Raw genomic sequence first — 24,396 nt, forward strand, 5'->3', positions numbered from 1 at the left:
GTAAAAACAATGAGCTCCTGCTTTGTGTTCAGACATATATATATATATATATATATATATATATATATATGTGTGTGTGTGTGTGTGTGTAAATATTTCATTTACACACATATACATCAGTAACAGTAATATATAGAGTTTTGGAAAAATTAAACATTGAAAGTTTCATATTTCTAAATATTGTTTTTGCCATAGTGGATCAAGGCCAACAATAAGGGAAAATCTATTTATTGCTTCTGCTCTTAATATTGCTGTTTGGAATTTTATCACTTTCTTTTCTCTTTGATAATAAACTTACTCTAGCAGCCAATGTATACATTTCATTGTATACATTTTATTCATTTGATTCAACTGATTCTCATACTATTCTTTATTAGCTGGCTTTTGGAGTTAGACTTCCATAAGCACTTATTGTATAAAAACTTCATTTTAGAATGATCTAATAAGACTTTTGCTAGGAAAATTATTTGAGGAATGCTAGAGGATGCCTAAGGAACATTCTGATCCAGTGACGTTTAAAGTAAGAAGCAGAATATAAAATAAACTGGCAATATAGAGGGAAATTTCAGTATAGTATAACCTAGGCTTTTACTTTTTTTATTATATACTCATTTATATCCAGAAAAATGAAAATAAAATTCTAAAGATGCAAATGCATACTAATGCTCTAATCCTACTGTCAACACCAATTAATTTTGTATGCAATTTTGGTTCCAGAAATTTACATTCTCCTCCTCCATAAAATTAATCTAGAGGATGAACATAAAAACAAGTTACATAAAAACAAGTTACTAGTAACCAGTTTTTCAATTATGATAAGTGACCCATAGCCTAAACTGGCTACAATACAGACATAACACTCTGAACAGCTTCTTATATACCATCAGTTTTATTAAGGCTTTGTACAAATATGCCTTACCATCTTACAGACATTCAATTTTAAAATGTAAATGGTACAGGATATTGATAAACCAATTAGCGCTGATGCAAAGCAAATTCCTCTTTTGTCTCAATTACAACATGACAACTTAATAGGTCAAGACAGTTTAACATCTGAGACAAGGGCAATTCAATAAAACAACAGCATCTTGATATGGTAATTAAGAGGAAATGTGAATCCATTACTGTGTTTTAAAAAATATCTCAAGCACTTTGGCTCTTTTTATTGCTTTCATCAAAAGCTATGGTATGAAACACTACTCTGATTTGTGATATATTTGGCAAGCAGTTTGGGGACGTGTGAAGAACACACCTCAGTAAAAGCATCTTTCTCATTAAGCATTTTCTAAAGTAAGAAATGTATGTTTATTATATTCATGAAATGCAAAACATCCAAAAAATTAATTAGGTGATTAATCATATGTAGCATTCCTAACCCAAAAGATTAAACGCTAAAATTAAGACATTAACCTTAAGCATTCTAAAGGATGATCACCATCGTAGGAAAAACTGAATTCCTGAATCACTTTCAGCAAAGTATGAATGCCATTTTATTTCAATGAAAAGATATATCCTTAATGTAAAGTAACAGAACCCTAGGGAAGTTAAAATGAAAAGAGTTATGCATACGAGTTGCAGCTTTATGAATGCCATCCAGTTTATCCTGAGAATAAACAACCAAGAACCCTTTTAGTGTAGATTTTGGGGACTATATTTAAAATAGATACATAAAACCAGTCACATGGTAGCATAACACCTGAATTCATTATACATTAAAACTGTATTTTATACAAATTTGTCCTACACTGCCAGAGATTGTTTAAATTTTATAGTAATAGTGTCTCTTGCATTTCGACACAACAGAAGAAATGGAGCTCCCATATAAAAAGGATAATGTAACTTCAAATATAAAGCACAATACATTTTATGGCTTATGGCAGAGAGCATTCATGCCCTCCAGGGTCCTATTGGTCATCCAATAAGCAAAGTCTATTAAAGTTCAATAACGAAATACTTTCAAAATGTTCCTGGATCAACTGATTTATCTCTCATGAACATTTGTTTTCAACATCAGAAAATCAAAACGGAAAGCTCATAAAAACTGTTAGTATATGAAAATGTACTGTTCAACAAACCTGATTCCCAGATTCATAGCTTCAGCAGTTCCAATCATACTAATAGCTAACAGCAAGTTGTTGCAGATCTTCGCAGCCTGAAAATAAATTGAGTACATATTAAATATCTTTATTTTCAAGCTATAACTCACAGGAAGATTTCTTCACCCTATTCCACGTTTCTAAAAGTAAGAGCATTCAACTGTTGATTCTTTCAAAGGAGGAAAGGCACTTGGTGCTGCAAGCCTCCCTCTGAGCCTAACACAAGATCCCAGAGCAGACTGGGAGGGGGTCCTCTTCCCCTAGGGAAGAGCTCTGCAGTGTGGCGACTGAGCTACTCTTATGGGCGCAAGCACAACAGGGAATACTGATTGATGTGGCACAACTGCTCCTTCAGGAATGAGGCTGACATTCTAACTGGGGAAACAGGAGTAACACACCAAATGAAAAGGCAGTGAACAAGCAAACACAACTAAGTGGTAAACTGTATGGTAGAAACTGTAAGACAGAGACAGTAGGAGTTCAGAGAAACCAGATCACTGAGGGCAGGTGCAGAGAGGAAGCAGAACCTGAAACCATCTCTCAGAAGGCCAGGCAGGACTTAAATAGGCGAGAGAGGGAAAGAAGGAGAGCAGGGAAAAAAATAAATACACAAGGGCATGAGATATTCCTGAGAACAGTAAGAAAATGGACTCAAGTGCAGTGGTTTTAAGGAATGAGGAGAAGTTTGATAGTTAAGACTGGGTCAAGAGCCACGGAAGCTAGTGTCCAAATTTGACGTGGTAGGAAATAGGAATCTATGCAAAGTGTCAGAACTGGGAAACCTATGATGATACAAGCATCTTGATGTAGTTGGTTTTGGTTACAGTGTTGGCAAAGTGGTAAACCTGGTATCCAGAGATCTACTAGGCCCTGTGAGCAGTAAACAAGGTGTGAGATAATGAAAGACTGAACCAGGTAATGCGTGGAATGAACAAGATAGCCAACAATGAGAGCCACTGAAGCAAAAATCAATAGAACCTGGAGACTGACTGGACAAGGGAATGGAGACAACAGATATATCTAAGATCATACCAAAGTCCTGAATAAGATAAAGCTGGTACCAGTGACCAGGACAAAGCATGAAGAGGAGTGAGTGATAGTGTGTGTGTTGGGTGGGAGGGGGACAACCAGTTTGATTTCAGAGTTCATTGTAGTCATTCACCTCTACCTGATTAGAGAATCGATATAACACATTTCTTAATGAAAATGATCTGGTTTTTTAAGGAAAAGATTAAAGTGCATAGGTTACTTCTACCTGACAGTACTACAAATAGAGCTGTGGCGAGCAGTTACAAAATTAGAGGGAAGATAACAGCAAATCAGATAACACGAGCACTTCATATAGAAGCCGTTTTAAGGATAATTTCTGTGGTCACTGGGATAAATATGTCAAAGTCTGAAATGATGGAACTTTTGATGTCTTTTTAAATTATTGGCTTATCTCTGCTTACTTCCAACAGGAATGATGGAAAACTAACTCATTTCAAATTAATTTAAGAAAATCTGAGCAAACAAAGAATCCATAGATTGAACAGAGTAAGGAGGAATCAAATTGTGGTCAGAAAAGAAAAATGAACATTAGCTGATTCTACATCATCAAGTCAGTGTCACTGCTGTGCAAACATTACCTGCCCAGTCCCGACGGCTCCACAGTGCACCACATTGGAGCCCATGCACCCCAGAAGCTCTTGGGCAGCAGCAAATTCTTCTTCGACTCCTCCCACCATAAACGTGAGGTTCCCAGACCGAGCAGCTCCCACACCTGAATAGTTTGGGGGGGTAAAGGGATAGAAGAAGAGGGATACATTTCTTCAAGTGTTTAAGTATATTATAAAATTAGAGAAAATCCTCAAACCAAATGAAAACACCTTGCCTCCAAGTTATATTTATATCAGGCATAAGCCTCTCTTGGAATATGTTAATTGTCAAGTATCATGCAGGTTACTTATAAGCCAAAGGGGACATACAGATTCAGTCAAACTCTGCATTCATCTCAAATATTTTGGCACGATCATGGAGTACCATGGGGATTTAAAATGTGAATTTTATTATTCCCATGCATCTCTTATTCTCTTGAGAAACCTATTCAGTAATAGAAAGTATATGAAAAAGATGACCTGTGCCCTGACCAGCATGGGAGCAGCCAGAGGGGTCAGCTGCCCGAGTCTGGATCTGGGGTCTGTGGCTCACTCGCTCGCTCTCTGCACACTATGTACAGATGAGATCTACAAAGAGAGGGACTTGCCTCTTTCTCCCATAAACAAGTAGGCATTTCAGATGGAAAGATTCTTTGTAGGTAAAGATTCTTTAAGGTAAAGAAAACAGTTGCTTAGCTAGACTGATTATTCTGATGTGCACTTTCTAATATTGTTTGATTTTTCTTTTCCCTCCTGCTATAAAGGCATGCATAGCTTGAAGATTTTGTGGGGTCAGTTCCAGACCACCCCCATAAGGTGAATACTGCAATAAGGTGAGAGTCACATGCATATTGTAGTCTATTACATGGGCAATAGCATTATGTCTATAAAAACAATGTACACACCTTAATTTAAAAATTCTTTACTGCTAAAAATGCTAAGCATCATCTGACACCTCAAGGTTACCACAATATTTGTCTTTTTAAAATAAATTATTGAAGTATAGTTGATTTACAATGTCATGTTAATTTCCGCTGTATAGCAAAGTGATTCAGTTATACATATATACATTCTTTTTAAAATTCTTTTCCATTATGGTTTATCACAGGATATTAAATATAGTTCCCTGTGCATTAAATATAGTCCCCTGTGCTATACAGTAGGACCTTGTTGTTTATCCATTCTATATACAATATAATGGAAAAACCCAATATTTGTGAAGAGCAATAAAATGAGGTATGCCTGTACACCTTTTGGGCAATTCATTCTTAGTGATATGTCAGGAAGAAGAAATAAACTTTAACATTGGTTTGGCCACTCCTTAGCAAAGGTTTGATGTATGTTCACTAACGGAAATGATTGGAGAAGCAACTTCTACTTCAGCACAGAAAATATGGCCTAGACTTGTCTTAAAAAGGAAGTGGGGGGTAACTTCACTCATCTAAATTTTTATTAACTATAAAACAAAACCGAGAGCATTATTACTACTTTTAGCATTAGAGAAATCTTCATTCATAATTTTCAAGTTAGGTTTTGTTGTTCACACCAGGAAAGTATGTGGAAGAGCTATGTAACTACAATTTTTGCCTTTACAACTTATTTATAGTACAGCTAGGAATAAAGAAACCATAATTGTACTATGTATCAAACCTGGCCATTCGAATATAGACAGCTGCAAGTAATGGCCTACTTTTGAATTTAATTTATTCAATGAAATACTCAATTTTTAATACATAAAAAGCCAAATGAGGAGATCCTTATTTCATTCAAATTGTGAATATTTTGCTACTGCCAAACCAAGTAGCCTTTCTATTTTACAGTTCATGCTATTTTGAACTAATTATTAAAAGCAAAAGAAGTCAGCATTATGTTAGCCGAACAGTGTTGGTAGAGGAAGTGCCCACATGTTATGAAAGCCTGAGATGCTTACATATGGTTAAATCACATTATTTCACAATATCTTCAGACACTGTGGAACTGATTATGTACAAAAACCCAATTATAAGAAATGCTTTTAATTAACTCATCTGTGTCATTTGAACATTCTGATAATGTTGACGTTTAAGTGACTGTCATTTCGTTAGTTTCTAATTTACTTCACCAAGATGGTGGGATCACTAATGTTTTACAATTATTTTTGCTCAGTTTCTATGGCCATTTTAATTCGAACCACATAACCAACCTTACTCTAAATCCTGTTGCTCTGACCTGGAGAAATTACGTAGACGATGTAAGTCAAAGCTTGCAAACAAATCCAGCACTATCCATCATAGGTTAATAGCTTTGTATCTAGATTACAGGCTGCCAAACAGCTTCAGAGCGTCATTTACTAAAGGAAGATTAATGCTGACAATGGTTCTCAGCTGGTTAATCTCTTGACAGGTGTACCTTCTCACGTGTTCAAACATGTACTTCAAAAAGAAGAAATAAGTTACTTAAGAGAAAGACCACAAAAGAAAGAATAATTCATCTTTTAATTCAGAAGTCTGTGGTATTTCCACTCCTTCCTCCTCTCATTACGGTGGTGTAATTATTTCCAACTTTATCATAATCTACATTCAAATGTAAGGGTCTGACTCAACTGGGTAATTCTAAAGTTTTGGCATTCCCTGGGACCAAATTCTAACTTTCCATGCATATTCAACCATATGACACTATCAAGGCTAGTCCCATTGCAAAGGCAAAATTAAGACCTAAGTTATCCCAAGATAAATGCAACAATTTTGAGTCTTGAAATAACATATAGAAAGCTAGAACTCTAAAGCTGTGTAAGACATCTCATGGATTTCAGAAGACAATGTATATAAATATTTTGATGTCTATGAATAAGAAACAATAAATTACATTGCCATGCCATTTTAATTCAGGTCCACTCCCCAAAACAGGAAAATATGGAATATATAATTAGGCAGCTGAAAGAATATTGGGAGAAGTACTTATTTTACCTTATATTTTAGTAATTGTACATACAAAACCAAATATGTGCTTAATTTTATTACAACATTTATACACCTTATTAAATTAAAATCTTTGACTTTCTTACCCAATTCCTGTGTGACACCATAAAGCACTCACAAGGTGAGCACTGGGTCGTGTTTATGTCAGCATTCCCTTATCTGTCACAGTGCGTGATACATTCAATAAATAGTTGTTCAGTAAATTAATTTATGAGCATGGAACAAACAGTAAAGGATCTGGAGATGAAATATCTGGTCTTGGGATGTGCTGGCTATGTTATTTGTTATTATAAACAAATTATATTATAAACAAATTACATAACTTCTCTGAGTTTCGGTGCATAAAATAGGAAAAGCATTAATAACTTCTTCATAGAGTGGCTGTGAATATATGATGCTGTAAAATATAAAATGCTATTTAAATGTAAGGCCTTACTACTTTATAACCTGAATCTGCAAAGTGGGAGTTTTATCCTCACCTATATAATGCCTTGAGTCCTTTTCTATTTGGTTACCTAAGCCACTTGTCTTTTCTAGGATAATTTCAGCCTCTCTGGCTAAACATTGGCTGGCTTGAGCCAATCCTATAAATAATGGAAGCAGGCTGGTCCAGATTAAGAAATACGGGACTTCCCTGGTGGCGCAGTGGTTAAGAATCCGCCTGCCAATGAAGGGGACATGGGTTCTAGCCCTGGTCCGGAAGGATCCCACATGCCGCGGAGCAACTAAGCCCGTGCACCACAACTACTGAGCCTGCGCTCTAGAGCCCACGAGCCACATCTACTGAGCTCGCGTGCCATAACTACTGAAGCTCACATGCCTAGAGCCCGTGCTCCGAAACAAGAGAAGCCACTGTAATGAGAAGCCCGCACACCACAACAAAGAGTAGACCCCGCTCAACACAACTAGAGAAAGCCTGAGTGCAGCAGTGAAGACCCAGTGCAGCCAAAAATAAATAAATAAATCTTAAAAAAAAAAAAGAAATACTAAAGTGGTCCATAGCCAGTGGTATTAAGATTACAGTGAAGACCTCTTGTAAAACCTTTCAAAAGCATCACAGCGTGGGAAAATGACAAGAATGCTGCATTTGTTTGGTTTTATTCATTCAGCAAAATTAATCTGCTAAGAATCAAGCCCATGGTAAGCCCTAGGGTTACAGATGAATAACATATGTCCCTGATCCTTAAGTTACACATCTGTGATCCAGCCCCTTCTCTCCTTAGCCATCACTACCACCTGGGCTGAGCCATCACCATCTCTCACCTGAATTACTGCAATAGCCTCCTACCTGATCTCCCTTTAGCTCTTGCCTCCAAAGTCTATTCTCCATACAGCAGCCAGAAGGATCCTTTTAAAATACAGCTGACCCTTGAACAATGCAAGGGTGAGGGGCACTGACCCCCCACACACACACAGGTGAAAATCTGAGTCTATTTATGGTCAGCCCTCTGCAGCTGCAGATTCAACCAACCATGGATCGTGTAGTACAGTAATATTTACTATTGAAAAAAATCTGCACGTAAGTGGATCTCCTGTTGTTCAAGGGTCAACTGTATAAATCATGTTCCTTCCCTACTCTCCAGACTCCAAAGTGTCCCATCACTCTCATATAAAATCCAAAGCCCTACACAGCGGTGCATGATGTGGCCCTTGGCTACCTCTCCTATCTCATTTCATACTATTCTCTTCATTGCTCTCTGCTTTCCAGCCACCCTGGCCTCCTTGCTGTTCCTGAAACAGGTCAAGTAAGTTCCCATCTCAAAGCCTTGCACTTGCTATTCCTTCTGCCTGGAATGTTCTTCTCCTAGATATTTATGACTTGTTTCCTTTATTTCATTCAGGTTTCTTCTCAGAATTCACCTCTTTAGAGAGGCCTTCCCTGACCCCTCAACCTAACAATCTAAAATGGCATCCTGCCACTCTCTATCCCCTTTTCCTGATTTAATTTTATTCACAGCATTGATTACCACCTGTTTATATTAACACCTCTATTTATTTGTTTCTGGTCTGTACTCCCTACATGAAAATTAGCTCCATGAGAGCAGTGACTCTGGCTTATTCACCCCATATTCCCAGTGTCAGGTACATAAGAGATGCTCAGTAAATACAGTATGCATTCCAAGAGAGAAGAGGAGGCAATGGTGAAGGGAAGAGCAAGGAAATGAGTGACTGCAGTATGTGCGAGAGCTGCTCTCCTAGAGACACGAACAAAGCATTTGTCGTTCTAGCAAGTTTTTTCACCTATAAAGTGAGATGATTAGACAAGATTATCACTGAGCTACTTTTAACCTTTTGAAATTCTGTAATTTGGGATTCTCAAGTTCACATACATACACTTTCCCACATCATATTAATACACAAAACTGCAGCATGTTTCATTTTATGCAAATAATATATATAAAAAGTTCCAGATTAGAGAAAAGAGATAGAAAATGAATTTTCTCATATAACGACGGTAATTAAATCTGACAAGCCTAAAGACTTGTGGTTGCCTTTAATGTTTTATCTAACACTTTCCTGTGATGATGTCTCCTGTGTTTCTCTCCCATGACCCTAGAATCAGAAAAACTGAACTCATTTGTACAGACAAGTGAAAAGGCAAATGCCCAAACCATTCAAAATGGGTGGCGGACTACCCTGCTTTTAAAGTGATAGACAACTATCACTTCCCTTGGTAGCAGTTTGATTTCAATCAACCTTACAGTGGAGAAGCACTTTAAATCTAATCCAAGTCTCTAAGTCTCTCCTCCCCTTTATAGAAAAGATATCACAGGGAGCCTCCATTATCTAAACTACCTTCCTTCTTTCTTTCCCACCACTCCTACTAATAGTTGACATAAAAAATGTTGACCATTCGAAATCCATTCCTTAGTGGTTCTCAACCCTGAGAATGACAAAGAAACAGTCCTTGCCCTCAAGGACGTTGACAACTAGTGTTTGTGGTGGTGGCAGTGTGTGGGTGTGTGGGTGTGTGTGTATGGAGATGGGAAAAGAGATAAGGAAAACACACAAATATGATGAATAATAAAAGACTGTTAATGCATGCTACAGGAGAGGTATATACATAGTTGTAAGGAGGTTCAAAGAAGAAAATAGCAGCAGCAAGTATCTACTCAGTGCCTTTAACAACCTGCTAGATCTTTGTGCTAGGTACAATGATTCAGGGGATAAGCATATTTTCTAAATCAAAAATTAGGACCTGTTTTCTGGTATTAGGAGACTATCTGAAATACAACTATTCCAGAAAGTCCAAAATGTAAGGTCATGATAGGTATAAAACATAGTCTTTGCCCTCAAAAAGTCTAACATATAATTAGGAAAAAGAGACATATACTCAGAAATAAATGCCAAAAGGTAGTGTCGTATACCAAGTGTCAGGTGGATGAGGACAATCACCACCATATCTCGATTCCCCCTTTCCTTCTATTTTTCAAACTCTACATCAAAAGAATAATGATTTTCAGAAAGAGAAAGGGTGAAGAAGCAAATAAGAAATTGTTCTCAGACAGTAATGGTCTTCCTGTTAACTGTCGGTAGGTTTGTGAAAACTTTGATAAGAATACAGGTATTATGAATCCACTTGTAAATTGTGTTCACAGCAGTTTCAAATAACATGAACTGAGCAAATAATTTTGTCTATTTATACAGACACTGAGTTCTGCCTGTTATCTAAATGTACATAATACCCTACCTCTCTTTACAACAGATTTGAGTTTGCTTACTAGAACAAAACAATCAGAAAACTGAAAATCAGAATTAAGAACAAATACCAAAATGAAACCATAAGATTTCACAATGAATTTCAAATACAGATCTCAGTTTTTTGGCAAAGCCTATTTGGGAGAGAAATAAAGCAGTCTCAAGGAAAACATAACTTATCCTTGAACTAAATTACATGCTTAAAATATTATTTGGAACTTTATGCAGGAGATAGTAAATGAAGTAATGGACAACGTTCTTCATATTTTTACATCAAAAGCAGTGATAATTTTTTCAAGTTAAACTGAGCTAAAACTCAGTTCCCACTTTACATCATTTTCTAGCTAATCTTAGCCTTGTACCTGTAATATAAGTCAATATTAATATTAATAATCTCATTCTAATATTTATGTTTTTCCTAATCTTTGGCATTTTTATTTGACAGAAGAACCAAAACAGGCCTAAGTCTTAAGTTATGCATTAACATGACTGTAACCAGCTGCTGAAGACATTATTCATTATTCCTCACCATTTCTATATAGTCTCACAGTTTCTATTTTTTCCATTAAGTAAAAGTTATTTTTTCTGAACTATTTAAATGTTTATGTTCGGCAAAAAAGAGAACTACATAATTCACTGTATCTTCCCCCCTTTTCTTGAGTTGCAGGAAGCAATAACTTTCTCTTCTTTTTCCTTAAATGGTTTCTGATATTTTCATTTTTAATATTGTTCTCAATGAACTCCAACCACTTCTCTGGTTTCCTCATCTACCCCCTGCAACAAAACCCACTATGCAACACATACTGGAAACCCTTTACAGTGGCTGTCATGTGCAATGACTTTTCATGCATCCATGCCTTTCCTGGGCTGTTCCCTTGTAAGAAATTCCCTTCCCCTTCTTCTTTGCCTAACTCCTGCTTATCTTTCAAGACTCAACTCACGTCAACTCTGAGAAGCAGTGCATGACCATGACCCCCTTCTTCTATTCTTATAACATTCCTAGTGATATCTCTAATAAAGCACTGATACTAATCAATGATTTTTCTGGTGTCTTGATAAGATCCTTATAGGCATGAGCTGTTTGAATCTTAGCATCCAGCATGTGTCTGATAAACATTCATTGTCTTCTTAGGAGGTAGGCAGAGAAGAAATCAATGATTAATAAAATGACCAAGAATAGTAAGACAATGTTTTCTAGCTTATCAAAAAAGCTCAACTTTGGAGCAACATGATTCTCTACATGTGATAACGGCATTTTCACTTATTGCTGAATAAACATGCATGAGCATAAGTGCACATGTATGGAGACATTATCATGAAGACTTAAAAAATGAACTTGCGATCTGAGTTAAGTGACCTGGAGTGAAGGTCACACCACTTGGACCAGTTACAACACCTCTCAATCTTGGTTGCTCCATCTGAAAATGGTGATATAAAAACACTTGCCATACTTCATTTGAAGCTCAAATGAAAGAATACATTGGAAAGATACTTTACACAGTTATTACCCTGGTGTTATAAAAAACTTAAATATAACAAAAAGTAGATCTACTCAGCTTGAACATGTCGAAGTCTTTAGCCTAGCAGTAGCAAAGAACTGAAATATGGAATTTAGCCTTACTGAGAAGCTGAACCAAGGGTTTTGACAGAAAAACTATTATGCAAGTGCAGGTAACTTAGAATAACCATTTATAAGTCACAAATAAGGAGATCATTTTTGATCCTATGACTCTTGAAAGAAGTCTTCAAATCCAGAGAAGGAAGAGATGGAAATCTGAAAAGTACAATCGAGTTAGATTTGTCTTTAATACTGTAAAATTCCTGCCACCAAAGCACTCTCATTGATATATAGCAAAACGTAGTAAATCACTTAATTTACTCAAAAGAACTTAAATGTTTTAACCAGTCTGCCATCAAAAGAGATCAAGAAGAGGGCCAATGGGACTTGGGCTGCAATGTGAGCCGTCTTTAAAATGCAATTGTTCTAATCATTTTCTACAGATGCAGCCTCACAAGGGGCTGCTGTCACAGGGACCATTTACGACTTGTTATGGTGTCTCTATTGTTTACCAGCGACATTCGCTGAAAAAGGCGACAGCTGGGACAGAAAGCTGCTACTCAACGAACAATATAATCCCGTGAAAGTAATCAACAAATTTAAGGGTGTTAATTAACTTTACACTTTATCATGTTCAATTAGTTGTCCTTTCTAGAAAAGATTGCCGTGCACAATCAGTTTAGAGCGTGCCATGTTTGATTTGTAAGTGATCACTGTTTCTGTTTCAGAGTCCATGTCAGATGTTCTCTTGGGTTTTGGTGACACAGATGAATGGCTCTGCACATGTTAGGGGGTGATCTGGTTTAACATAAGCCAGCATAACATAACCCCTTGTTAACACTATTTCTGGCATTATCCAAGCTGGAAACAGAAAAGCAAAAACGTTCACTGCACTATTCTGGAGCCAGATAAACAAAGTTCAGTTAGTTTTTCCTGAAATAAACATGGACACAAATACATGGAGAAACAATCAATTTTTCATCATTATTTTTCAAAATAAGACTTCTTTCGGGGGCATGTTTGAGATCATTTCCTCTCAGCAAGATCTCGAAGCTCTGCTGCATTATGCACAAAGCACCACTGTATCCTCAGCCTTTACATAATGCAGATAGCCTTTTCCATGGCAGGTGAACAAATGCTAGGGATGTGTTGTTAAGTACTAGCTGGTGTTAAATTCTAGAATGTGACTTTTAAATCCAGATGCTCTATTTTATAAGTGTGGGAAATCTGCAAGGGAGTATATTAATCTATGAATGCAATGTGTTTTTCTCTTACCTTTAATACACCTGTTCCTACTTGCTAATAGCATAAGGAAAAGTTCATGATGCAGTGACAATATATTCAGTACTGCATTTTAATGAAAGTCACTGCAGTTCCTCTGAACTGATAAATAGAGCTTTGTATCAAAATATTTCATAAGTCACTGATGCAGTGAACAAAACCCAAATCTGAGGTTTGGCAAAAGGTGTCCATCTATAAGAAAACAGAAGCAACGGACATGCATCTATCTCCTTAAAAAGAAACAAAACACCCATCTACATAGGATGTTGAAACATCTTCATAAAGCTGCACTTTGCTCTTTCAGGCTAGCTGTTTCCCACATAATACAAATTAAATGCATACACATAAACTACAGCTGGTTAGCTAGTTATAGCACACACAAGGACAAAGCTGAACTTCTTCAAAATAGAAAAGTTGTTAACTCTGAAAGCTAATAATGTCCTAAGTTAAATATTAAAGAAGGAAATTATAGGCTCTATCTGAAACAGCTGAAACCACAATACACAGCAGCAGAAAACATTAGTTTTCTGCAGAAGATCTGCAGGGAGAAGGGAAGTGGTCGATAGATCCTTAAATTGGAAGCAATAGCCATTCTTCTATCCCAAGTTGGCAGCTGCTACATTTGCAGACCTGGTTCATTATTTACCCATAATGACCATCAAGCTGCAGTCAAAGTCAGATCACAACAACTGTCAGCAGCTCTTTTAATTAGCCTTGTTTGAATTCAGATAAATATCACAATAGACCTGCTTATGCTGAAAGAGCAACAGAATGTTCCGCATGGAGCTGGGCTGGTTTGAGAAGGACCAGCGCAGAAGAGAAACCATCAGAGTGGGGTTTTTAAAGGGTGGGGTAAATCAGAGAATGAAACGGTTTGCTTTTATTTTGAAAATCACTTTAGAAACCAATTCTCTGACATCCACCCCAGATCAAGATGGTACATAACATTGGATTTGCTATGAAACTCTAGCCTCCTAAAAGCTACATATCTGGAGCCCAAGGAGAAAGTTAATGATGTCTTGGGAGAATGTAATTTTTAAAACTCCATCTTGCAGATAATGTATCTTTCAGCTGTAAAAAAATCATTTTTAAAAGCCAAATAAGAAATCTGGTATTAAACAGCTTGCAGCCCTTACGTCCTTCTATTTTACTTTCTTTACCAGTTGCATAATTTGCAACATTTTTCTGTGATAGGAGTCAGATACTTCCCTGTACATTTTCCATACATTCCTTGCATTCAACATTAACAATCACAAAGTAGAGCAAGGCTAATAAACCAAATTGAGTAATCCAGTCACTGCCATATTCCACAAACCTCTGGGGTTCCCCTCCATCTCCAGTTTGTTTGAGAAGAACATAAGCATAATGATCATCCGCCCTCTATTTTATAGAGAACTGATTGTTCACATGAGTTCTGTTATAACTTTGGGGGAAGGTAAAAGAAGTGATGGCTGACAAAGAAGGGAGGGTAGACAATAAGGAGGAATAAGCAAAAGGCCAGGTGATAACCTGGTAGCAAATCAGAGTAAACTCAGGATAGCAAGAAACTAAAGATTATGAAGGCTGTGCTAACAAGCTACACTCAGCTAACTGGGAATTATCATCTCCAAAACCCACTGGGGAATCCCTTGAGAATCTGGACTCTGGAATTGTGGGGCAGGCATAGTTGAAGAGGTGGCACTTCCAAATGTAAGCCAGACTTAGTCCACTCTGCCATTCTTTCCAGCCCCTTAGTTATTCAGTACCCTTTTGCCACCATTTCTATGTTGCATGATATCATATTAAGAAAGGGTAATTATCAGATCTGCACGAGGATCAAGGACACATTACTGTTTATACAGAGTTTAGATCTCACTTACTATTTCCTTTTTGAGTAGAGAAACAATCCTATAGGAAGTAATAAAAAATTATTATATTTGTGGTCAACTTCAAGTACTAAAACCTACAGAACAAAACTTTTACTGAATGCTGTGAGACCAAATATGTGGTAAAGGCAACTACTGAATGTTGACGATGTAAGTGGTATGAGAACTCTTCACCTGGTTTCATGAGAATGAATCATGGCAGAAAGGAATGTTTCTTGCCCTACCTTTTTTTTCCCTGAAAGTAAAGAATAAGCCATATACATCATCCTATCACAGATGACAGCCTTCTCCCTCCTCACCTCTTAATACAAACTACCTCCTGACTACACTCACAGCCAGCAGCTTCATTTTGTTCAGGATGCTGAGTACAAAGTCAACTTGTCAGTTCCAAGTCTGGCTCAGTGTACTTGAACCAGGATCTATCTATTCTGTAATAATACCAAAGAAAACCTCACATCCGTTAGGATGGCAACTCTAAAACAAAACAGAAATATAACAAGCAATGGCAAGAATGTGAGAAATTAGAACCCCTATGCATTGTTGGTGGGTATGTAAAATGGTGCAGAAGTACAATGGAGTATTATTCAGCCTTAAAAAGGAAAGAAATTCTAACACATGCTACAACATGGATGAAACTTGAGGACATTGTGCTAAGTGAAATAGGCCAGTCCCCAAAAGACAAATGCTGTATGAGGTACCCAGAGTAGTCAAATTCATACAGACAGAAAGTAGATGGGCTTTCCAGGGGAGAGGGGAAGAGGGAAATAGGGAGCTACTGTTTAATGGGTACAGAGTTCCAGTTTTGCAAGATGAAAAGAGTTCTGGAGATCGATGATGGTTTAGTATTTGCAACCACTGTACGTTTAAATTAAATAAGTAAATTAATTAGAATACCAAAGAAAATTAAGTTTTTAATTGGTGGCATTCTGATTCTCACATACTCCAAAAGATCAGAGTATTTCAATGAGATGCTATTAACTTCAATATAATGAATTTTACAAATCATTAATGCAGTTAGGTAGAGAAAATTGAAGACTAGACTTTTATAACCTCCATTTAAAAAATACATAACAGTTAACGGGAAATAAGTAAGTGTACGCAGTTGAGCCAAATGGCTCAAAACTAGGATCCTCTAATTTTCAATATTACGCTCATTCCACTAGGCCAAGTTGCCTCCCCAAAGAAAAATGCACAAATTCTGATGAGAGGTCAGCTAGGAGTTAAGGTGTAAAAGGAGACTGATCAAAGCACAAGGTCTAGGATCAAGAACTAGTTAAACTAAAAGCATAGGCTAAAGAGAGAAGCAAATGATTTTAAGTCCATGCAGATTGGTACTTAAATTTAAACCACAAACATGGGAGCAGGGGGAAAAATCCCAATATGTTCCACATGCCATCATACATAAAAATAACACCTAGTGGCTTGACATAGTTGGGGTGAAGGGCAGGCATGTGGAACACGAGAAAATATAAAACAAAGTGAAATGGCTTCAAGATTCAAGAGAAGGCAATAATCCCAAGATAATACTACTTGGAAACAGAGTGACGGTTGTCTGATTTGCCTAATTATGAAGCCAGATTTAGGCCAATGGGTTAGGGTTATTTAATCTTCTTCTAACCCAAAGGCATGAGACATGATGGTGCCTTTGTGTGAACTGTAAAAAGGTACCCTTCAGGGCAGATGACCCAGAAAAAGGCAGCCCCTTTGGGTGACCAAATCAGAAAAAAGGCTTTACCTTAAACAGACAGAAGAAGGTGAGAACACCAAGTCTGGCATTTGGAGAGTAAACTGAATTTCACCCCCAATTCAGGTCTCCTCAGCGGGGCACAACCTGCAGAGCGTCACACCTTGAGAAGGCACACCAGACCTATGTTCTGGCTCCAGTCCTGACAGGGCAGTGTTATTTTGGGCAAATCAACTGCTTTGAGCCTTAGAGCCCTCTCCTATACAATGAATCTCATCGCCAACTGTACTAATCTGTGGAAACGACAAGTTAATCACAGGTGATCCACACGTCCATTCAGCATTACTGAAACTCCTACTACGCTACGCAGCACTAGGCTAGGCAACTTCAAGACAGGGTTAGGGTCCCTTGGCCCCCAAATCTTCCAATCCAAAAATGTCCAATCTAACGAGCTCAGCACGTTTTGTCCTCCCAACCCTCCTCTCACACAGACCCCCAACTGGTTCTTCCTTCTGCACATCTTTTCTCAGTTAAGACATTACTACTACCCGCATACACTAGAAACCCCACGGCAACATTTCTCAAGGCCAGTTCCTCAGAACACTACTTCTACAGGATGTTCTTGGATGTTTACAGTGATGTGGTAGCTGTGTTTTGTTTGTTTCTGGCCAGTAAGGTTTCCCATTCTCCTTCTGCTAACGAATCCTGCCTCTCTGGCCAAAGGGTTGCACTCACAGACAATAAGGGTACCCCATCCACAGGAAAACAGCACCTAGTCCATGGGGCCAAGGAAATCCAACAAAACCAAGAGTTCTGTCCTGGGTTGCTAAGCTAAGGTGAACAGTGTCTGCAGTAAAAGATAATGAGGTTGACAAGCAAAAGCACAGCAGAAACTAGCAGATAATAAAGACAAAAAAAGAGTGTTTTAGCAGCATCAGGTGCTCAATTCTAGTCACTAAAACCCTGGTTCTTGAAGCTCTTCTTTCAATTTGAGAGCAACCCCAGTAATTTCCTACCCTCCTGCCCCCAGTCTGTCAAACTGATTAAAGGTTCTGTGGTCAAATACATACTGGGTTAAACAAAGTTAAACAGATATCTAAGAATTTAAGGGCTTACTTTAATATGCAAATATGCACTTTGAATAGTTCCAAAAGGGGGATAAAGAATGCATCATTTCTCAAATTTATTTGGATACAAAAAAAGAAACCTCCTCAGAATTAGTTTTCTCAGGAGCTATGTCTCAGGAAATGCTACTTCAGTCATCTGACTTCTTTTTAACTGTCTATATCCAGCTACTAATCTGTAGATTCTGATCTGAAATTTCTATTTTGGTTAATATTTTCTCAGTGTGCTTTCTCTCCCCTTATGTTTAATCTTTTTGTGTAGCTTTTTCTTCTTACTTTCTTTCCTTTTTTTTTTTTTTGGCCACGCAGCACAGCTTACGGGATCTTAGTTCTCCGACCAGGGACTGAACCTGGGCCCTTGGCAGTGAGAGCACGGATTCCTGACCACTGGACGCCAGGGAATTACCTCTTTTCTTTTCTTAAAAGATGTTTGTTTGGTACATGACTCTTTTTGAATTATGGTTTTCTCAGGGTATATGCCCAGTAGTGGGATTGCTGGGTCGTATGGTAGTTCTATTTTTAGTTATGTAAGGAACCTCCATACTGTTCTCCATAGTGGCTGTATCAATTTACATTCCCACCAACAGTGCAAGAGGGTTTCCTTTTCTCCACACCCTCTCCAGCATTTATTGTTTTTAGATTTTTTGATGATGGCCATTCTGACTGGTATGAGATGATATCTCATTGTAGTTTTGATTTGCATTTCTCTAATGATTAATGATGTTGAGCATTCTTTCATGTGTTTGCTGCCAATCTGTATATCTTCTTTGGAGAAATGTCTATTTAGGTCTTCTGCCCATTTTTGGATTGGGTTGTTTGTTTTTTTTTTGATGTTGAGCTGCACGAGCTGTTTGTAAATTTTGGAGATTAATCCTTTGTCAGTTGCTTCATTTGCAAAATGTTCATTGCAGCTCTATTTACAATAGCCAGGACATGGAAGCAACCTAAGTGTCCATCAACAGATGAATGGATAAAGAAGATGTGGCACGTATATACAATGGAATATTCCTCAGCCATAAAAAGAAATGAAATTGAGTTATTTGTAGTGAGGTGGATGGACCTAGAGTCTGTCATACAGAGTGAAGTAAGTCAGAAAGAGAAAAATAAATACCGTATGCTAACACATATATATGGAATCTAAAAAAAAAAAAAGGCATGAAGAACCTAGGGGCAAGACAGGAATAAAGACACAGACCTACTAGAGAGTGGACTTGAGGATATGGGGAGGGGGAAGGGTAAGCTAGGACAAAGGGTAAGCTGGGACTGTTTGCTTACACTACCAAACATAAAATAGATAGCTAGTGGGAAGCAGCCGCATAGCATGGGAGCATGGGAGATCAGCTCCGGTGCTTTGTGACCACCTAGAGGGGTGGGATAGGGAGGGTGGGAGGGAGGGAGATGCAAGAGGGAAGAGATATGGGGACATATGTATAACTGATTCACTTTGTTATAAAGCAGAAACTAACACACCATTGTAAAGCAATTATACTCCAGTAACGATGTTAAAAAAAAAAAAAGATGTTTTGGTATGTCTCTTATAGGGGGTAGATAGCTGAATTTTTAAATTACAATCTCATGAGAAATGAATTTGCTTATATTTATTGTAATTAGATTTATTCCTAACACATTTTTTGTATTCACTTTCATTTCTCCTTAAGTTTTTTTTTCCTCTTCTCTTCCCTTCTGTTGGATTGAAAAATGTTTTCTAAGATCCTTTTCTTCCCCCCTGTGGGGTTTGGAAGCTATGAATCACTTTTCTATTCTTCTGATGATAGTCCTCAAAAATTTTACAGATACAAAAGTAACTATAAAATTTTCTAATAATATCTGAAGGTTTTCAGTGTTTCTATTCTCTTCTCAATTGTGAACCTTAGCATGCTTTAAGCCAGAGGACACCACTGTACTCCCCCACCACACTCATGCCTCAAATCTTAGTGTTGTCCAGTTTTAGTTTTATCTTTTTTTTAACACACAAAAACAGGTTTTTTAAAGTCAGTACTTAAAGTTTGTGATTCGATTTATAAAATCATTTCGTGTTCATGGTTGTTTCTTTTTTTAAAATTAATTTTTATTGGAGTATAGTTGCTTTACAATGTTGTGTTAGTTTCTGCTGCACAGCAACGTGAATCAGCTATACGTATACATACATCCTTATATCCCCTCTTTTTTGGATTTCCTTCCCATTTAGGTCACCACAGAGCACTGAGTAGGGTTCCCTGTACTATACAGTAGGTTCTTGTTAGTTACCTATTTTATAGATAGTGGTGTATACATGTCAATCCCAATCTCCCAATTCACCCCACCCCCAACCCTTCCATCTCTGGTATCCATACGTCCATTCTCTATGTCTGTGTCTCTATTCCTGCTCTGTAAATAAGTTCATCTGTATCATTTTTCTAGATTCCACATATAAGCGATATTATACGATATTTGTTTTTCTCTTTCTGACGTACTTCATTCTGTATGACAGTCTCTAGGTCCAATCCACGTCTCTGAAAATTGCAGCTTCGTTCCTTTTTATGGCTGAGGGTTGTTTCTTATATTTTGTGCCTTTCTCCTTAGATTCATTTTTAATTCTTACTGAAGAATATTTAAAAATAATTTCTTAGGTAAGGTTATTATTATTTTTTTTCTTTCTTTACATGTGTAGAATTCCACTTTGCAGGCTCACAAGAATGAGAGCTTTTTGTTTAATCCCTACTCCCCACCCTCCCACCTCTCCCTCTGGCCATCTGTGCTCACTTCTCCCTGTATATTTTATAGTTGACTCTTTTGGCCTCCCAGGCCCCCAGTTTAAGACCAGTTCTTACACAGATGGGGGTTGGAGCTCCTGCTCTATGGGATATTAGGGACATTCCAGAACCAGGCATGGAGTCAGCAGGTAGCTTGGTTCAGTGCCTGGGCTTACCATTGTCATTGTGTCTTCCCATGTCCTAGGTTCAGAACTTGCTTCTGGACTCAGAGCTTAGCTGGCTGACGGCTTTAGTGCCCCCTCAATGCACTATATTTCCACTCTATTTTTGGTCCATGGAGACATGTATCTTATCTTAAAGCACAACTATGTCTTACTGACTTTCTCATATATTTGATTACAGTATTCTATTATTTTCATGCACTTAGAACTGGTACATCAAAACATGAAGTTATTCTACCATATTAACAAAATACATTTTATTTTTCTCTAATTGCTCTTTTCTTTCCATTATCATCTACTACGCTGGCTATGACTCTGTTCATCTCTCACCTAGAATATTGCAAAACTTAGCTGGTCTTCCTCGGTCTGCAAACACTCCCTTGAACCCAATTCTCACCAATTCCGTGAGAACCATTCATCTTATTTGTCTCCTTGAAATCTTTCAATCTCTCTAACTTACCTCAAAATTGGAGTTTTCTTAGCATGGCATGCTAGCTCCTTCAAGGTCTGGTCTCGCTCACCTTTCTAGATTAATTTCTCAGCCTCTGACACCCAACGCCTGACACTCTAGCCAAACCAGATGACTCTTTCTTTTCCCCACTAGAAAAGATGAACATCTTTCTTGCCTCCCACACTCATGCTGTCTCCTCTTCCTGGTATGTTGTATCCACATGCACTCCCTAATCCAGCACCCATCTCAGGTTCTGCTTAGCCAGCAAAACTCTACTTACTCCTCAAGTTCAGCTCAAGGGCCATATCCAACCACCATCCCCTAAAGTACTCAGTAAGCCTGTCTATGCATCCTCCCCAAGCGCTTTATTCATCCCTCTGTTCTCAATCACATCACTCTGTTATACTTGTTTACCTGTTTGCTTGCCCTAGACCATGAGCTCTTTACATAATGGCCGCTTAACAAACTGACAGAAATTTTCAGCAAAGAGAGGTAGAGGAGGCCTTATAATGTAGAAAATAATGACTAAGAGAAATAATGAAGAGCATTTTATTAAAAATTTTTTTTCTTGATTTGTCAATGAAAACAGAAGGTGAGGAAAGCCATGGAAATCTGTATGATACAATGTATAAAATACTATTGAGTTCTGGTCACTGTAATATCAGAAAGAAAGTCATTACATTACTTAAAAAGAATAAAAAAAGAGGGTTTGCTCTAGCACTGTTGGTGGGAATGTAAATTGATACAGCCACTATGGAGAACAGTATGGAGGTTCCTTAAAAAACTAAAAATAGAACTACCATACGACCCAGCAATCCCACTACTGGGCAGATACCCTGAGAAAACCATAATTCAAAAAAATCATGTGCCACAATGTTCATTGCAGCTCTATTTACAGTAGCCAGGACATGGAAGCAACCTAAGTGTCCATCGACAGATGAATGGATAAAGAAGATGTGGCACATATATACAATGGAATATTACTCAGCCATAAAAAGAAACGAAATTGAGTTATTCGTAGTGAGGTGGATGGACCTAGAGTCTGTCATACGGAGTGAAGTAAGTCAGAAAGAGAAAAACAAATACTGTATGCTAACACATATATATGGAATCTAAAAAAAAAAAAAAAAAAGGTTATGAAGAACCTAGGGGCAGGACAGGAATAAAGACGAAGACATAGAGAATGGACTTGAGGACACAGGGAGGGGGAAGGGTAAACTGGGATAAAGTGAGAAAGTGGCATGGACCTAAATATACTACCAAATGTAAAACAGATAGCTAGTGGGAAGCAGTCGCATAGCACAGGGAGATCAGCTCAGTGCTTTGTGACCACCTAGAGGGGTGGGATAGGGAGGGTGGGAGGGAGACACAAGAGGGAGGAGATATGGGGGTATATGTATATGTATAACTGATTCACTTTGTTATAAAGCAGAAACTAACACACCATTGTAAAGCAATTATACTACAATAAAGATGTTTAAAAAAAAAAAAGAGGGTTTGGTGTTCAAAAACCAACAAACAGAATTTAACTGAATAAATTTTAAAGAACTTATTGGATTTATCCAATGCTTCATCAATCAGACAGCAACCAATCTAAAAGACAAAAAGGAGTTCTAAGGAGCTATACAAAATGAAAGACTTTTACAGAAGGAAGGGAGTGGGAACAAGGAACTTATACTAGACAAAACAGCACATTGGTTTTTGGAAGGTCATTTTCCTTTAGGTGATATCAGGGGTGTACTGGGCAGATTACCTAACTAGTGCTGATTAGGCAATTCCTGATGGACTGGTTTAAGATTACATTTCTGGGAGAGCTGAAACTGTAATTAAGGTAAGCCTCAGTTTGGAGATGTGGGGCTTCGCATAAGTGACTCCATTTTTGGGCCTGTTGTCTTGTTTTTAACAATTGTTAATCGAAGGATTAAAAAAAAATAAAGAAAAAAAAATTTTACTGACTAAATTTAAAAATACATACACACACACACAAACACACATATATAAATATATACAACAAGAATTAAGTACACTGTTCAGGAAAATATTTTTTACCAAAGAAAAATGATAAAGAAGCCATATGTCATAAAATAATCAATTGCATGACTCCCCATCAAGCTTCCAGAAACAAAAACAAACAAACAAACAAAACACTGGATCATCAACTGAAAGGCAATTCAATAAATATTATATACCAGGAAGTATCCACTATGCCCAAATCTAGAGACTAGATTTAAGCAGTATTCACCAAAATAAAATATAAATACATCCTTGCAAAACTCATGTTTATCTTCTCAAGTCAAATACATGTGTGTATGTGTTTGTATGTCTTGAAAGCTTGACTAGAGGGTGATACCAAGAGTCACATGATCAAAGGTGTAAACTGCATTTCTTTCCTTGCCCTCTTCAGGGACTATACTAAATTAACACCAAAAATGTATTCTGAAAATAAAATTTATATTAAAGATAATCATAAATTAGAGAATATATAGTTTCAATTCAATGGAGAAAACAGTCCACTCTCCTTCTATAAGCTGCAGTATTGGAAGAAATGTCCATCAGTAAGTTAGTTCACTAATCCTAAGACTCAGTTTTCTCTTTTGTTTCTTTTTTTTTTAATTGGAGTATAGTTGATTTACAATGTTTTTACTTTCTGCTATACAGCAAAGTGAATCAGTTATATATATATATATATATATATATACATATACATATACATATATATATATATATATATATATATATATATATATACACATACATACACACACACATATACATATATCCACTCTTTTTTACATTCTTTTTGCATATAGGTTATTACAGAGTATTAAGTAGGGTTCCCTGTGCTATACATAGGTTCTTATTAGTTATCTATTTTATATATAGTAGTGTGTATATGTCAATCCCAATCTCCCACTAACACTTGTCATTTTGTTTTGTTTTTTCCATAGTAGCCATTATAATGAGTGTGAAGTGGTATCTCATTGTGATTTTTATTTGTATTTCCCTAATGATTAGTGATGTTGAGCATCTTTTCATGTGCTTATTGGCAATTTGTATACCTTCTTTGGAGAAATGTCCACTCAAGTCCTTTGCCCAATTTTAAATTGGGTTGTTTTCTATTATTGTTGTT

The 24,396-nt window shown here is 37.2% G+C and overlaps 1 protein-coding gene across 4 annotated transcripts in view; it reads right to left on the bottom strand.

Moving 5' to 3' along the window:
- The window catches only part of HIBADH (3-hydroxyisobutyrate dehydrogenase), a 105,775-nt gene that overhangs the window by 10,940 nt on the left and 70,439 nt on the right, over window positions 1-24,396 (bottom strand). For all 4 annotated transcript variants that reach the window (XM_082398016.1, XM_082398018.1, XM_082398017.1 and 1 more), the window contains exons 5-6: window positions 3,725-3,858; window positions 2,076-2,152 (exon numbers count right to left, since the gene is read on the bottom strand). In XM_082398016.1, coding sequence (XP_082254142.1) covers window positions 2,076-2,152; window positions 3,725-3,858 — 211 coding nt within the window. The remainder of the gene's footprint in view (window positions 1-2,075; window positions 2,153-3,724; window positions 3,859-24,396) is intronic.

Source organism: Balaenoptera borealis (assembly GCF_965194805.1).
Source record: "Balaenoptera borealis genome assembly, chromosome: 7".
NCBI classification, from domain to species: domain Eukaryota; kingdom Metazoa; phylum Chordata; class Mammalia; order Artiodactyla; family Balaenopteridae; genus Balaenoptera; species Balaenoptera borealis.